The sequence below is a fragment of the Anabrus simplex genome, chromosome 1, assembly GCF_040414725.1.
Source record: "Anabrus simplex isolate iqAnaSimp1 chromosome 1, ASM4041472v1, whole genome shotgun sequence".
NCBI classification, from domain to species: Eukaryota; Metazoa; Arthropoda; class Insecta; order Orthoptera; family Tettigoniidae; genus Anabrus; species Anabrus simplex.
In genome coordinates, this window is record NC_090265.1 from 863,459,628 (window position 1) to 863,477,278 (window position 17,651).

General features: G+C 39.4%; 1 protein-coding gene across 4 annotated transcripts in view; it reads left to right on the plus strand.

Annotated features, from left to right (window-relative positions):
• The window catches only part of LOC136857648 (zinc finger protein 431), a 187,147-nt gene that overhangs the window by 119,326 nt on the left and 50,170 nt on the right, over positions 1 to 17,651 (plus strand). For all 4 annotated transcript variants that reach the window (XM_067136465.2, XM_067136466.2, XM_067136467.2 and 1 more), the window contains 2 exons: positions 9,460 to 9,620; positions 10,398 to 10,733. In XM_067136465.2, coding sequence (XP_066992566.2) covers positions 9,460 to 9,620; positions 10,398 to 10,733 — 497 coding nt within the window. The remainder of the gene's footprint in view (positions 1 to 9,459; positions 9,621 to 10,397; positions 10,734 to 17,651) is intronic.

Below are 17,651 nucleotides of genomic sequence, written 5' to 3' on the forward strand. Positions count from 1 at the left end.
GACATTACTTTGAAAATAATTGAAAATATCATCATACTTCAGACAGAGAGACTGACTAAAATGGGAAACCCAGATATATGTGGACTATTAAACAATTAAACTGTCATTAAAAATTCACAAGAAAACCAAATTAAAATAAAAGAATGCATGTCAAGCTATACAGTACTCCATGAAGTCAAAACAGCAATGCTAGTCTTTAGAGAGGAGATTTTCATTTTAAAAATCCTGTATTCTGTGCTTGTATACTTGCACATGTCGCAAAAACAAAACAAACCAAACCAAACCCCTTGTTGCAACAGCCCCGAAGGGCCATGGCCAACCAAGCGATCGCTGCTAAGCCTGAAGGCCAGCAGATTACGAGATGGCGTGTTGTCAGCATGACAGATCCTCTGACCGTTATTCTTGGCTTTCTAGACGGGGGCCACCATCTCACCGTAAGATAGAACCAGCCCTCAGATCCAGGAAATATCCCTGACCTGGCCAGGAATCGAACCCGTGGCCTCCAGGTGAGAGGCAGACACACCACCCCTACACCGCATCTGGTAAATCCTTTTTTCTTTTCTTTGGTGATGGGAAGTGGACTTACATATAAGGCAGAAAGATTCTGTGGCAGAGTACCTACTGAAACACTTCATTGATGCCACCTTGTTCTTGTGCAAGATAGTGTATTTTACCCACGGATGCAGAATGTTATGGGACTCGCGAGCCGTCAGTGCAGTTGAATCATTACTGGGCAATTTTAACCACATACTTTTGTGATTTTTAGGCCACAGTCTCTGTTTATGGATGCTTCGACCTCACTTAAATCCTTTCAGATCGTTGGAGTGCAGTCGCTGTGAATGCTTTGATGCTTCTCCCATCACGTATTCCACTGCAGAGGAACCATCACTTTAGGAATCATACATCATTGTTCCACTTACTTGGTTTGGAGGCTGTTTAGCAGGAATATTCTTCTTACGTTGACTTATATGCCTTCCCCTGATATCTCATTGTTTTGAACTTAATATTCTTCCACTCACTTTAAGTTTTCATGATCTGTCCAGGAGACAACACAGCATCTCCTGCGCTCGCCATGTTGTAAACTCCACTGTGCCGTATAGCATTGTTCCACCTGGCGCCAAACTTAGCGACTCACAACGAGTCGCTTACAAATAACATCCTACCTTGTTTCATGCATCAGCGCATGCAGAATGCTCTACATATCAGTGTTTGGCCATAAACTCAACTTGAGCAAAAATGTGCTGTATAGCGTTGTTCGGAGACGTGCTTCAAGTATCATGTCTGCTCCAAGACAGCTCAGTATTTCAAAAATAGTGAAATTTGCGCACCCTTGGGCGTTGCTGCCTTTTCTCAATAACAACAGTTCTCAACCGCTGTCCATTAATGTTCATTCAAACATCAACGTGATGTGACTTGGCGAGAACAGGGCAGAGTACATTGAATAATCATTCACCCATTTTGTTTTCTTCAACCTAGTTTCTTATTCTCCAACCCCCCGCGGATGGGGGACACAGATAAAAAGTACACCCACGGTATCCCCTGCCTGTCATGTCGTAATAGGCAACTAAAAGAGGCTCCTGGGGCTCTCAACTTGGGAGCGTGGATTGGCGACCTCGGGGCCCTTACTGAGTGCTGGCATTGCTTCCACTTACTTGTGCCAAGCTCCTCATTTCCATCTATCCTCTCCAACCTCCCTTGGTCAACTCTTGTTCTTTTCCAACCCCGACGGTATTAGAGCATTCGAGGCCTAAGGAGTCTTTCATTTTCACGCCTTTCGTGGCCCTTGCCTTTCTTTGTCTGGTACTTCATTTTTCAAAGTGTCGGATCCCTTCTTTTTCCTTTTTTCCCTATCTACCCCCTGTAGGTGGGGGATGCGGATGTAGACTACACCCACGGTATCCCCTGCCTGTTGTAAGAGACAACTGAAAGGGGCAGCCAAGGGATGATGACATTTGAACCAAGAGATTGCTTGTGATTTGTACCATTACGCGCGGAACACCATGGGTCAACATTACTTGCGACTAGTACTACCTTGCAAGGTTTACGTTACATAGCAGCAGTGCCATTCTGTGTGGAACATTACGGGTCTGAGTGTTGCTTGTAAAAGAGATAGTATTGTGTATTCCACTGGCCCGTTCCACTGTGTTCAGGATGGTCTGCATTACCTATGAATGGTACCACATTATGTTCAACCCCATGGATCTCTGTTGCCTGCGGTTAGTACTATTCTGTGAGAAACACCACGGGAATAGCGGCGCCCGTGATTTGTGCCACTATTTGAGGAATACCATTGGTCTGCGTTACCAGAGAGGAGTATTATTATGTTAGGAACACCATGGGATTGTGTTGCCTGTGGGCGTTACCACAACGTGTGATGCACCGTGGGTCTGCATTACCTATGATTAGTACCACTATGTGGGCAACCCCATGAGTATATGTGGCCTGTGAATGGTTCCACCAAGTGAGGAATACCACGGGAATACCGGCGCCTGTGATTAGTACACCTAGGTGAGGCGCCCCATGGGTCTGCGTTGCTTGTGAGTGGTGCACTTACGTGCAAAACGCCATGGGTTTGTGCTACCTGTGAGTGGTGCCATTGTGTGTGACATACCATGGGTTTCCACTGTCTGTGATTAGTATCACCATGTGAGAAACTCCATGAGTCTAAGTTACTTGTGATTAGTTCCACTGTAGGAGGAACACCATGGTTCTGTTTTACTAGTGATTAGTACCATTGTGAGGGGTCGGTGACCTGGATTTTGGACCCCTTCAGATAATAAGCATCATCATCATCATCATCATCATCATCGTTGACCATCTCTATTTGCCCGGGTGTGGTGTACAAGCCCCCTCCATCTTTGTCCATGAACCACTGCTCTCTCATAATCTTTTCCCAGGCTTTCTTCATCTTCATTGACCAGATCTGCCCATTTTCCTCTGGGTCTGCCCACTGGTCTTTTTCCTTTTACTTCTCTTTCATATTGTCTTCTTGCAGTCCTGCTTGCACTCATCCTTCTTACATGGCCAGACCACTTCAGTATTACTTTCTGAATCCTCTGTAATAAGGAGTCTCCTATTCCCACCTCCTCTCGGACTTTTTCATTCTTGAATTTGTCCTTTCTGGTCTTCTGTCATGGTGCGTAGGAACATATCTGCAGCTTGGAGTTTTGAGTAGTCTCGTTAACGTGGTAGTTTCCAAGCTATACGTGAGGATGGGTGTCTAATGTGATTTATATAATGTCATCTTTGCTTTTGATGGTACTTGTTTATCCCACAGTAGTTGTCTTACTTTGTGGTAAAATTGAGTTGCCTTGCTAATTCAACTGCCTCATACTTTGCAAGGTTGCCTTTTGATACTGTTCTATCCAAGTCCTTAAACATTGGAACACTCTCCAGTTTGGTGTCATTTATTCTGATTTGTGGTTTGTCATCTCACCTCTGTAACTTCAGCACTACTGTCTTAGCCTTGTTGATATTTAAATCGTACCTCTTAAAACTCGTGACTCCATTTCTGCAGCTTTTTCTCCACATCATTTTCGGTTTCACCGCAGATCACTGCGTCGTCTGCAAAGATGAAAGCTTGCAAGTCCTCCTGCTCTTTCCTTTTTAGAGCCTTTATTTTGGCATCCATCACAGTGATCATCAGCACTGCATCCAGCCTGTGGGGCGTACACTTGTACAGTCACGTAATTAAGACATTGTGAATTGGATCCACTGATTGTTTCGTGATCATTTTCTCATCACCATTCGTTTAAGATTCTAGTCAGTGGATACATTTCGAAGTTTTAATTTTCATTTCGTTACACTTCGTACCATTGGGGGCCGATGACCTAGCTGTTAGGCCCCTTTAAACAACAATCATCATCATCATCATCATCATCTTTTTCTCCATCAACATACTTATTTAGTTTTTCTTTCTTTCTAGACTCCATCAGAAATAGAAAGAACTACCAGTAATATTGAGATCAGAGTTCCGTGTTGATATTTTTTATTATCAGAAGCACTCTGTTTTCATGATTAACATCTGTCCACCACATATGAACAAGAGGAGTTCCCCCCCAACTTAACCTGGTAAATATTTGGACCAGCTTTATAACAAGAATATTCTATAACAATATTGCCAACTTTTACTAAGTCTAAAATAGGGAGATATTTTGAAAAATACACTTCAGGGTGTCTTTTTAAATAACTTTTTAAGCATCCTTCTTTTCATCAATCATCATTTTATATCATATAAGGTTTTTTTTTTTTTCTTTTTTTTTTTCAATGTTTGAATCATCTGAAGATGGTCCAGTAAGGGATGAAACATATTCTGAATTTTATATATATTATTAAATTCAACGCTCAATTTTAGTGTCTAGTCTAAGTTGTATTGAAAAGGTGGACCAAGAAATACAAATTATTTTAAGAATTAATATTTGAGACCTTCAGGCGAATAATTTGTTATGGATGCCATACTTTCCAGTGTCGACGCAGTTAAATGTAACTTAAAGGCTTTTCAGTCTGTTGAACACACAACTTCAATATAAATATTATGCTGAAAAAAAAAAAAAAAAAACTATTCATCCTACCGAACATCTGGACACCATTTATACTTTTTACGTTAGTGCTTAATGAATCCCACAGGAGGTAATCTCTGACTTAAAAGGTCTGGAATATGGGTTAGGTTATTCTCTTCGCCACTCAAGATGATCTTTTGGATCTCATTTGTCACTAAAAACATCATCTTACAAGAACTCTCTAATTTAAAAAAAAGTAATAATAATATAATAATAATAATAAAATTACCAGTATAATAGGCAGACCATTAAATGCTCATTAAGAACCCTTGGATGGTTTTTTCCCTAAAACAATTGTATTATGAGTACGTCCACCGCTGTGGTGTAGTGGTTAGTGTGATTAGCTGCCACCCCCAGAGGCCTGGGTTCGATTCCCGGCTCTGCCACGAAATTTGAAAAGTGGTACGAGGGCTGGAACGGGTTCCTCTCAGCCTCAGAAGGTTAGCTGAGTAAAGGGGATTCGATTCCCTCCTCAGCCATCCTTGAAGTGGTTTTCTGTGGTTTCCCACTTCTCCAGGTAAATGCCGGAATGGTACCTAACTTACGGCCACGGCTGCTTCCTTTCATCTTCCTTGTCTATCCCTTGCAAACTTCCCATCCCCCAAGGCCCCTGTTCAACAAAGCAGGTGAGGCCGCCTGGGCGAGCTACTGTTCATTCTCCCCAGTTGTATCCCCGACCCAGAGTCTGAAGCTCTAGGACACTGCCCTTGAGGCAGTAGAGGTGAAGTCCCTCACTGAGTCCGAGGGAAAAACCGACCCTGGGGGTAAACAGATGAAGAAGTTGGCCAGGTGATTCTCTGTGCTCTTTTCAGTTTAGATGTTCTGCTGTTGATCAGTGTTTTCTCTTTTGTGTCCCAGGTTGTAATTTCCCCAGGATATTTGAACTTATTCACAATGACTGGCGTTTCAATTCTGAAGGTCGGCATCATTTCAGTCGTTTCAAACGAGATTTGCAGTCCGATTCTTGCAGCAATTTTCTCGAGTTCTTCAATTTGAAATTTAGCTTGTCAATTCCAATTCCATTTTTAAACCTCCGTCCAAGGATTGTTTTATAGTTGAAAGCAAGTACAAATTTACTCATCTACCGATCTGCTAAGCGTAATGCATCTGAGGATTTTCTTTCGGGGTTTACTCCCGTAGCCTTTGAAGATTCCTCTTCTCCACAATGCAGTGGTTTCCTAATTTTTCCCAGAGAGGAGAGGTTGCCTCATCCACCACCTTTGCCATTCCGTAGGTCTCCTCTGCTAAGATGCTGTTAAGGTCTTCACCCATAACCCTGGGCGTGGATTCCTCGTTATACCCCGTGAGACTGGGTCTTTGCCTGCACTTAGCTCTCCTTCACACCGGCCTACTGATACCTACCCCCACAACGTGGATGCACCAGACAAGAATTACTCAAGTGAAGGATAGGGAAGATGACCCTATCTCCCTTGAGCTGGGTTAATGGTTGTGTATAATGCCACAATCTATGAATTTACAAATGCATTTAATTCCATCACAATATCTTCACCATTTATCTTTGAAAATTTAGCTTTCGTATGTGAATAACCAAGCAATAAACAAGAAAAGCAAGTCACAACAAGAACAACACGTGGTTCAAAGCTAATACGAATTGCAACCTTCATTTGTTTCAAATATATCACTTATAAATGGATGTATTTAGTACCAAAACATTTCACATTCCAAGGAGAAAATATGCCTGATGGATACTGCCATCTAACAGACAAACTCACAACTTATTCTAGCAGTATTAGCCATTAAAGCAGACCTGACGATATATCGACAGCTATGGACGAGATAGGTGCACACCTGTCAATCTATTGTCACGTACTGGTTCAAGGCTTAAACTGGTATTTTAAACATGCTGCTTGCTAATCGCATACAGTCCAATAGATGTGAAACTTTCTGCCAACAAACTAGTCATATAAGGTGTGACACATAGATACATACAAATCTCTTTCTGCACAGTCAGTAGACAATGCCTCCATTTTCTCTCGTTAGCTTTAAAACAGTTCATCAGTTCCACATAGCTATGTTTTCAGGATTTGGACTTCTTTTCTCCAGGCTATAAATAATTGTTTCTACAGTTCTCCTCCATTCTGTTATGTCATTGAAGTTGATTCGGTGTAGTTCTAGAATAACACACACGGTATCCTCTGCCTGTCATAAGAGGCAACCACGGGGCTCTAGCTGAGTCCTGGCATTGCTTCCACTTGTGCCATGCTCCTTACTTTCATCTATCTTATCCGACCTCCCTTGGTCAACTCTTGTTCCTTTCCGACCCTGACGGTATTAGGTTTGTGAGGCCTAGGAAATCTTCCATTTTCACGCCCTTCTTGGCCCTTCTCTTTCTTTGGTTAACATCTTCATTTTTCGAAGTGTCAGATCCCTTCCATTTTTCTCTCTGATTTTATAGAGGATGGTTGGCTAGTTGTACTTCCTCTTAAAACAATAATCACCACCACCACTTGGTATAGCTCTTTCTTTGTTTTCTCTCATTTTCTCCTTCATTGCTGTTGGTTCTTCCGTTAGACAGTCCTTCATTTCCTTAATCTGTTGAGGCTGTACTTACAGCATTTCTTTTGTCTGGTCAGCCTGTGAAACTTTGATGTCCTCTCATGACAATGTAGGCCTGGGTTCATCTCGGCACCTGCATTGACTAACAAAGTAACCACTGTAGAACTACTGCCATCAAGAATTCTGCCAGGCCTATTCTGTTGTTGTTTGCTATTTTGCACTCTGTCTTGATCAATTTGACCTGGCTGTCCTATCACCCCATCACATTCCTGTTCTATTGTACTGTTGCACCCATTCTGCTTTCCATGCACTAACGGATTGTTGTTCATACACGTCTACTCACTAGCTCAGCTTAGCAAAGACAGAAATTTTGAAGGTCCATTTGCATAGGTTATATTAGTGTATTGGAATAAAATATTGCTCATTGTGTCACTTGGATTTTAAACTTGACCCTGAGAAGTTCAGCTTTTCTTAGTTTGGGATGAGCTTTGATGTGCCTTGATCCTGACTTAGCAGCTTCAGATTTTTACTTTCCCTTTTCTAGTTTTGTCATATTACCTTCCATATTAGTTGTTTCCTACTTTATTGAAGTGCTCCTGTGTTGTGTGTACCCTGTGTTTTTTATTTTTCTCAATTTAACTGGTAATTTTTACTTTTCTTGAAAATGTTCTATGTCAAGAAAAGTATTTGGGCTCGAACAAACGCATTTACATCATAATCCTGTGACGGATCATTTCAAGGTTCCTTCGTGCACTGGTGATATTTGTTTTTTCTGCAAATCTCTTCAGTCATCTACTAGAGGCCTCTGTATGCAATGCCACATTCAACCTTTACCTTCCATTACACCAGTTGAGACCCTCCAAATGTCTTGGTAGATGCAAGTGTGAGCAGGAAGATGTTGAAAGAACATCTGGTAAGGTTTTATTTTTTTTCTCTGGTCAGTTTTTAATCCACATTTGCCGACAAAGTCACTACTACTTTGTGACTCCTGCTCTGGACATAAGGATGAACAAGTACTACTGGAAGCCCCTGGAGGAAAAGATGTACATTTAAAAATCATTCAACCTAACTAACTAACCCCATGGCACTACAGCCCTAAAGGGCCTTGGCCTACCAAGCGACCGCTGCTCACCCCAAAAACCTGTAGATTACGAGGTGTCGTGTGTGGTCAACACTTCTTGGATTTCTAGACCAGGACCGCTATGTCACTGTCAGATAGCTCCTCAATTCTAATCACGTAGGCTGAGTGGACCTCGAACCAGCCCGCCGATCCAGTTAAAAATCCCTAATCTGGCCAGGAATTGAACCCGGGGCCTCTGGGTGAGAGGCAGGCACGCTACCCCTACACCACAGGCCCGGCTATCATTCCACCTGAAAATGAAAATCCACAGCCTGTGTTTGCAGTCATTCGACCGGGTCAGGAATGGAATGAATGAAGACCCCATCTAGCGGCGAGGATAGGAAATGTGCCAGCTGCCAAAGCCTGTCGTACTCCTTTGGGGCAATGATTAATGAATGATTAATGAAATGAAAAGTTATTGGAGAGTGTTGCTGGAATGAAAGATGACAGGGAAAAGTGGAGTACCCGGAGAAAAACCTGTCCTGCCTCCGCTTTGTCCAGCACGAATCTCACATGGAGTGACTGGGATTTGAACCACGGTATCCAGCGGTGAGAGACCAGCACGCTGCCGCCTGAGCCACGGAGGCTTCCTATCATTCCACCTAAAATTACAAAATATACACAACCTCTGGACGTGTATTTCTTCAGGCTACATACAATATATATGCCAAGAAAATAACAGACTTTCTTAAACTACATTCCAGTAACATCCAGCCCAACTTGCATGACAGATTCTTTACCATGAAATTGCAGTCTGTCATTTGCAATCGGTTATCTGCGGGCGTATATAGACCAATGCTTCATTATGTGTGGCAGAACGCTGGCTACGATATTGGTGAACCTGTGGACAACTTCAAAAGTGTTATTGACGTGGCATTCAGAAGTGATATTATGGAATGTGCATTCATGACATGTGATCAACTTACTTTTCTTCCTTGTGCATTTTGTAGTCGTTCATATTCCTTTGAGCATTTTATTGAAAGTCCTCGCTTACATTTATAGTTAAGATATCGTCATTGCGTTTGGCTTCTACAGTGACATCTACAGCACGTTTGCAAAGTCTTACAGAAAAAAAGACACTCGCCAGCATATTGAGAGGTATGTAATGGTCCTGTAACCAAAATTTTATACAGATATGTTTGTTCGAGCCCAAATACTTTCCTTGTCAGTTGAAATGTTCTGATCTGTTTAGAAAACTATATTGGCCACATGTATTTTCCCTAAATTATAACTAACTACTGTTTTTCTTTCTTGCATCTTCAGGCCTTTTTCGTGCAAGTCATGTGGTGCTACATTTAAAACCAAAGCTAACCTGTTGAACCATCAGCCAACACACACAGGCGAGAAAAAGTATTTCTGTGAACTGTGTGGCCAGCAATTTGCTCACAAGACAAGTCTCACACTACATTACAGGTGGCACACTGGTATGTGATGTTGAAAGCCCTCTTTATTGCAGTTATTTACACATCAAGCTTAAATTGTTAGTGCATCACATTACAGTGACTATTCTTAATTTATTAACTTTTTGGTTTTGCTATAACTTTAGTTGTTCAAACTCAATTGAATTTTCATCTATCATTGAGTTGTTCGAAGGTTATAATGATTTCAGTTTGTTATTTTCAGCTATAGAAATGGTCTGAATAAGGTTAGCACATTCATTTCTGCCATTCTTATCATGACATATATTGGAAATTCTCTCAGGACCAATAATTTTGAATCATGTAATCAGGGTTATAGATAGGTAAGGAAAGAGTTGATGTCTGCTGCAACTGCTTTCGTTCATGTTGCTTTACTATCTGCTAGTTGCATCTCACAGATAAGAATAGTGAATTTCACTGGCAGTCATTTCCATGCAGCTTTACATATTGAAATGTTTGTACATATTTAGGTCGGGCAACGTAACTTCCTTCTTTGAGAATACCAAGAGTCTTTATAGAAAACTTCTGTATTAACATAAAGTAGGTTATCACAGTATGGAAGGAAAACACAAATATTGACTAGAATTGCATTTTAACAGCAAGCATAAATAAAAAAAGCGGTTGTAAAACTCTCTTCAGTAAGGATAAGGATATGTTTCTTATAAAACCACATTTTTACTATTTTATCATGTTTGTTTTATTCAAATATTTATAGATTGTGTGCCCTATTTATAAAGTTATAATAGGTCTCCATAAACAGTTAAAATTTTGCATTACTTCCAGGTCAAAAACCTTACCAGTGCCAAGTATGCTCCAAAAGTTTCTCACAGAATGGTAACCTCCAGGAACACTTACGTATACACACTGGCGAGAAGCCTTTCTGTTGTGACTACTGCGGGCGCAAATTCACTACCAGTTCACAGTTCAAGCTGCATGTCAAACGGCATACTGGAGAACGTCCTTGGAAGTGTGAATACTGTGGCAAGAGCTTCCTTCATAAAGACACATGGAAGTGTCACACACGGAGACACAAGGGAGAGCGGCCCTTTCAGTGTCACTATTGTGCACGAGGCTTTACAGAGCAGTGGGCCCTCAAGAAACATTTACGACTGCACACTGGTGAGTTCAGTTTGGTTCCTTTGTATCCTTGTAACCTAGTAATTCCCTTCTTCATAAAATATGAGAGAGAGAGAGAGAGAGAGAGAGAGAGAGAGAGAGAGTAATTCACATAGAATGGTCGAGAAAAGTTAGATTTTCCCATGTTATGCTCCTCTCCCAAATTGTTACCAAAAAAAATTGTATTATTACTGCTACTTCACAAAGGTAACAACAAGAATAGTAAATACATATAGGTTTGGCAGAATTCGACACAGTTAATCATCATCCACTTCCCTCATCCCCTCATCCTGCTCTCTCACTAGGTTGGGTTATTTATATCACCTCTTATCTTTCTCTATCGAAGCACCATTGTTCCTCCTTAATTGTGTTCCAATCCAGATTTCTTCTAATTTTACTATTCTTGATTGTTTTCAACCGCCTTTGTTTGGTGCTCCTTATGCCTGGGTCTCCATCATCTGCTTTGACATCTTTCCCTCTCCTATCCTCTTTAATTTGTCCAAACCATCTAAATTTATCCCTCTCCTTTTTGTCGTAAAGCTTTTCCACTTCAATTTCCTTCATGATGTCCTCATTTCTTACTCTGTCGTTTCTTGTCTTTCCTATCATACTTCTTAATTTCATTTTACTGGCCTGGACTTTATTCTTCTATCTTTTTGTCAGTGTTGCTATACGTCGCACCGATACAGATAGGTCTCAAATCTCTATAGAACACTTTCCCGCCTTGTCAATACTTTACATATTTTATTATATTTAATTACCATACATGTTTCGAGAGCCAACTACTCTCTTCTTCAGCGGTGCCAAACATTAATTAATCTTTGGACCTGGTGCATTGGTGCAAATAGAACAATTATATATAAATCTTGAAATTGTTACAATATTTCTCTGTGTTTCACCTTTCACTTACTATGTCATTTGTTACAGATTTTAAACTAGAATTTTCAAATCATAAATGATAAAATCTATTAAATTAATCACTATATTTTAATTTTACATCCTTATTTACATCTAAAAAGAATAAAATGTTTCTTCGTGTCTAAATTTAACATTTACTTTGCCATTTAGTTGAACACTTTAAAATAAAATAGTTTCCAATTCGTAAAATAATAAATAACACCTATAAAGTTAGTCACCATCTTAAAATTGTAAAATAATAAATAGCCAATTCGTAAAATAACACGTATAAAGTTAGTCGCTCTCTTAAAATATTTTCTGCTCTTCCTTTTTTTTTACCCCTTAAGTCTGCTATAACTCCGAGACCTCAACATGAATTAGAATTTCCTCCTCTTAATCCCGTCCAATTCCTTTGAATAAACAAACCAACTTTAGAGACTTTTTGCGAAAAAAGACAACAACTCAGATGCCTGGAGAATTTTATTTTAGGCCTACTTACTTCATTTCTAATTTATTCACAAATTAAAGTGATGTAACATTGGTCTGACAGCAAGGAGGACATATTGTTTGCAATCCATATAAAGTATGAACACAGACAGACTGGTGTGGACGGTGGGAGCAACAGAAACAAGAGGAAGCAGAAATGGAATAGAACGAACTCCTGCTATCTGATGAAACTGGGGAGCAGAAAAAAACCTGCAAGTGGTTGAGAATAAACAGAACTGGTAGAACTAGGTTGAGGAGGGAATCGTTGCTTCTAGATCTAGGTAACATTGCAAAGGAGCAAACAGGTGACAAATAAATCATTTATTTATAGAAAGATAATAATAATGTAATTGGTTTTATATTCTCTAATTACTTTCATGGTTTTTCTAGAAATGCAGGAAATCTACCAAATGACCACTGCTCAGCCTGAAGACCTGCAGATTACGAGGTGATGTGTGGTCAGCACAATGAATCCTCTTAGCCATTATTCTTGGCTTTTAAGGCCAGAGCCGCCATCTTACCGTCGGACAGCTCGTCAGTTATATTAGGCTGAATGGATCTTGAACCAGTCCTCAGATCCAAGTAAAAATCCGTGACCTTGCTGGGAGTCAAACCCAGGTCCTCCAGGTGAGAGGCAGACCGGAGGGCGGGCAAGAGTTTTAGGTGTGAGTAAATCTACCAACACAAGGCAAGCTGTTTGAGCAACTTCAGATACCACTCTACTGAGCTTGGATTGAACCTGCTACTTTTGGCTCAGAAGATCAGTGCTGTACTGTCTGTGCCACTCAGCCCAGCTAGAAGGATAGGAACGTGAAAATGGACCTATGAAAAAAAAAAAATTTACATGTTAGTGTGGAAGACGAAGCACCAGAAAAAGAGAAAGACAAACATGGAAACACAAGAAGGACAATGACATCTCCATGTTTTCATACACTGCAATCTTCAAGTGGGTTTGCTCTTACTTCTAATTCATCGGTCCTGGTCAATATCCATTTCCTTTTGGTTCTACATGAGCTTGTTTTTGCTTCCCAGCTTCATCAGGATGGTGGATTTCAGCATTCATTCAAATTTGTTGTTAAGAGTGTATGTAGGGTTGAGAACTAGTGATCTGCAGTGTTTATAGTTATGGCAGAATGTTGCAAAGAATTAGTATGTATACTACCTGCTTGTACTTGAAAGGGACCCTTTAAACTAGATTTACTTTATAGCTTTATATATTATATATTGAATACCACAAATTAACTGTAATTTTGATTAATAAAAAATTAGTAACGGAAGATATTTTTCAGTAATTACATGTTATATTTCCTTTGTAAAGTGAAAACAGTCAATACGGAATGATTCTATTATCTTGTAATGTGTGGTATAATGTAGTACCTTATTTTCTCACATAATTAACACACTGTTTTGATGTTTGAACTGCTGTTCCGTAAAGGAAAATAGAAATTAAAGAGAACATATTTTCGAAATAAATGCATAGATAACATGTCTGATAGCATTTGTTAACTCTTAAAAATAAAAGCTGAAGTAAATGATCGCTTAATTTTAATGCTAAATACTGCAATTAAGTAAGAATAGAATAGAAAGCTGATTCAAGAAGTATGTAATATCAGCCAGTGCAATTACCTGAGCTTCCAGGTTTTTATTTATTTTTCATCATTCCCAAGTTGTTTTAAGGATTGAAATAGTTTTTATTTTTAACAATCTTCATAATGATGTGTGGTATTACTTTTACAAAGGAAATATATCTCTTAATCAGTACATGTGTATGCATTGAATAGGAGGACATATTATATTTCCTTTGTAAAGTGAAAACAGTCAATACGGAATGATTGATATCTTGTAATGAGTGGTATAATGTAGTACCTTATTTTCTCACATACTTAACACACTGTTTTGATGAAAAATACTGGCAAAAAATTTGGATGTGTGAATTATTCGCAGAATTCAGATGTACAGTAGAAGTCCGCAGTGTCAAGTACGGTATATAACAAGAACCCTGTTATAACGACAGTTTTTGTCTGTCCCTTTGGAATTCCTATATTGAGTTATGTGTTGTCCTTCGGTTACAGCGAGAGCCCTATAACTGGTGCATGCGATATTACGAGCGATTAAGCGTGCACGATTTTTTTTACGTTACTGACACTTATGCATCCAGCAATTATATTGCGTGTGATCGATCATCTTCGGTATTGTTTCCTTGGTATGTCCACTAGGGAGCTCTCTCGTCGACATTCGAAGGCGATGTCGGAGTCAATTAGTCATACCCGTCGACTGCTGTTCCGTAAAGGAAAATAGAAATGAAAGAGAACATATTTTCGAAATAAATGCATAGATAACATGTCTGATAGCAGTTGTTAACTCTTAAAAATAAAAGCTGAAGTAAATGATCACTTAATTTTAATGCTAAATACTGCAATTAAGTAAGAATGGGATACGCCTCATTATATGGCAGAGGACATCGTTGATTTCAGAGGTTTGTTTTATATTTTCCCACGGCTGCTTAAATTTCAGAAAGGCTGTTATCATGTAAATTTATAGCGAGAAGTTTATCATTTCTTTACTGGCGCTTGAAATATGTTTTCATGATACATATAATACGGTTAAGTTATGGTGTTTGAATTTTTTTTTTAAATGAAATGTTTGCCACAAGATGTGATTGATTATCTTTGGTACGGTATTGAATTCTCGCTATGTGCACTTGATCTCTCTCATCGCTATTCCCATCTAAATTTATAGCTAGAAGGTTATCACTTTTCTACTGGTACTTGATATATGTTGATATATGTTTTCGTGGTACATACGCGGTTAAGTTAGGATAGGTCATGCTGTTTGAATGAGAAAACTGAAGGGTTTGCCACAAAATGCAACCGTTGGTATTGTTCTCTCGCTGTGTGCACTTGCGAGCTCTCTCGTCAACATTCGAAGGCAATGTCGGAGTCGAATAGTAATATCCGTCAACTGCTGTTCCATAAAGAAAATTAGAAATGAAAGAGAACATGTTTTTGTAACAAATACATAAACAACTTGGTCGATGGCAGTTGTTTACTCGTTAGAAATAAAGGCTAAGTAAACAAACTTAATTTTAATACTCTACACTGAAATTAAGTAAGAATGTGGTACACCTCAAGATATAGCAGAGCGCATCAGTGATTTCTGAGGTTAGATTATATTTTCTCGCGTCTGGTTAAATTTCGGTAAGGCTATTCCCATCTAAATTATATAGCGAGAATGTTATCATTTCTCTACTGGTGCTTGGTTAAGTTAGGTTAGGTGATGTTGTTTGAATAAGAAAACTGAAACATTTGCCACAAAATGTGATCGGTCATCTTCGGTATGCACCGTTTTCTCGCTATGTATACTTGCCAGCACTCTCCTCGACATTCGAAGGTGATACTAGTATAAATGGTCCGTTATTGGACATTATAAATTTTCCAGCTAACTCATTCCTGGTTGCCAGCGTTTTGCCCCTGTGTGCTAAGTTGGGCTCATCAGTTGGTAAATAGCATACCTACCAAGGCACATGGCTAGTGCATACCGTGGAGGCCACTGCATAGGCTGCTTGAATCCACCGGCAGTGCCAATGCACTATGAGAGACTTTGTCCCATTACCAAAAATTGATGCCTGCCTGACCATCAGATGATATAGATGTTGATTCCTATAGGGAACCTGAAATATTTGTCCCGAATGAGTAAATTTATAATACCAATACGCTGGCAACCAGGAATGAGTTAACTGGAAAATTTATAATTACCAATAACGGATCATTTATATTGGTATTATAAATATACTCATTCAGGACTAATATTTCAGGTTCCCTATGTGAATCAGCATCTATATTCGAAGGCGATGTCAGAGTTGATTAGTAATGCCCGTCGACTGCTGTTCTCTAAAAGAAGATTCAGAATGAGGTTAATACGTTTTCGTAATAAATGCATAAATAATGTGGCCAATAGCAGTTGTTAACTTGTTAGAGATAAAGGCTGAAGTAAATGATCACTTATTTTTAAATTTTATGTACTGAAATTAGGTAAGAATTGGATACGCCTCAAGATATGGCAGAGTACATCACTGATTCAGAGGATAGATTATATTTTCTCGCATCTAGTTAAATTTCGGAAAGGCTGTTTCCATGTAAATTTGTGGTGAGGAGGTTATGATTTCTCTACATGCGCTTGAAATACATTTTCATGATACATATACATAACCGGCTGGTTGGATCCTCAACAGGTCCACCATTAGCTGTTATAGATGGCCTAGGTGTCACTGAAGAGGCGTACTAGGGGAAATGAGGAGTGAGATAGTTTCCCGTTGCTTTCCTCACTGAGCCAGAAGTTACTATTACATATCAGTCTGTCAAGCCCACTGAAATGCGTGCACCATCTGACCCTATGAGTGACACCACCATTCATAGCAGGAACTAGCTGCATAAGGAATGGCATTACTACTATCACTCATACCTCAGCCACTTTCATATTGTCAAAGCCAAGGATAAGACTGAGACAGGTCAATGAAAGTAACAAATTTATTCCAGCCCATACCAGAAGACATAGTGCAATGTAAACACTACATCTTGCCAGCAAAGGCACGATTTTGTTGTGTATGGGGTTTTTCCGACTTTTACGAAAAATTTGATGTAACGACAACAGTCGTTCCACTGATGTGATCCATGATCTCTCTTACTTGATCAACCCATCTTTTTGCAACCCGTCCTCATGACCTTGTGCCAGAAACTTTTCCTTGGACAATTAATTTTTCCAGGTTATCATCCTCTCTTTCTCACAATGTCACCAAAGAATTGCAGGATTTTCTGGTACACAACTTGGCATAGACTTTCTTGTATTCCAATTTTCTGGATGACAGAATCATTTTTTCACCTAGTTGTCCACAGTATACGCAACATCCTTCTCCAACACCACATTTCAAAGGCATTGATTTGGTTCCTGTATTTAGCTTTTATGGTCGAAGTTTCATATCCATACAGGAAGATGGAGAACACAAGCGAATGGACTAATCTTATCTTTGTATTCATACCCAAAATTGGTTCAACTCATTGCCAGTTATCGTCATTTGGCGTAAAATTCAGCTTAAGTTTTCCTTTGAACAGTCAAATAGTATAGGCCCTATGTCAGGCAAGTTGAACATGCAGGTTTGAACTAGAAAACTGGAAAATATTCTTCCTGTTACGAGCTGATAATACAACCTGAAGCAGAATAAATATGAATTAATCAAAGTATTAATTACAGAAGAAGTTCGTTATAGCGAGAATCCATAACAGTGAAAATTGTACTCGCCATAGCAGGTTGTCATTATGTCTGATTTTTCATAGAAATCGTAAATGATATCATAAAACACACACACACATTAAAATCGGTATGAAACAGCAATCAGTTTTTTTAAGTCAAATTTTCATAGGTGATTTCCACACTACAGCTTACACGTTAGTTATTTTTATAATTATGATACTGTGTGAACGTGCAGGTTCAATTTCATTCTTAAAAGTTGTAATAGTATCACTTCAGAGGCTTTTGTAGCAA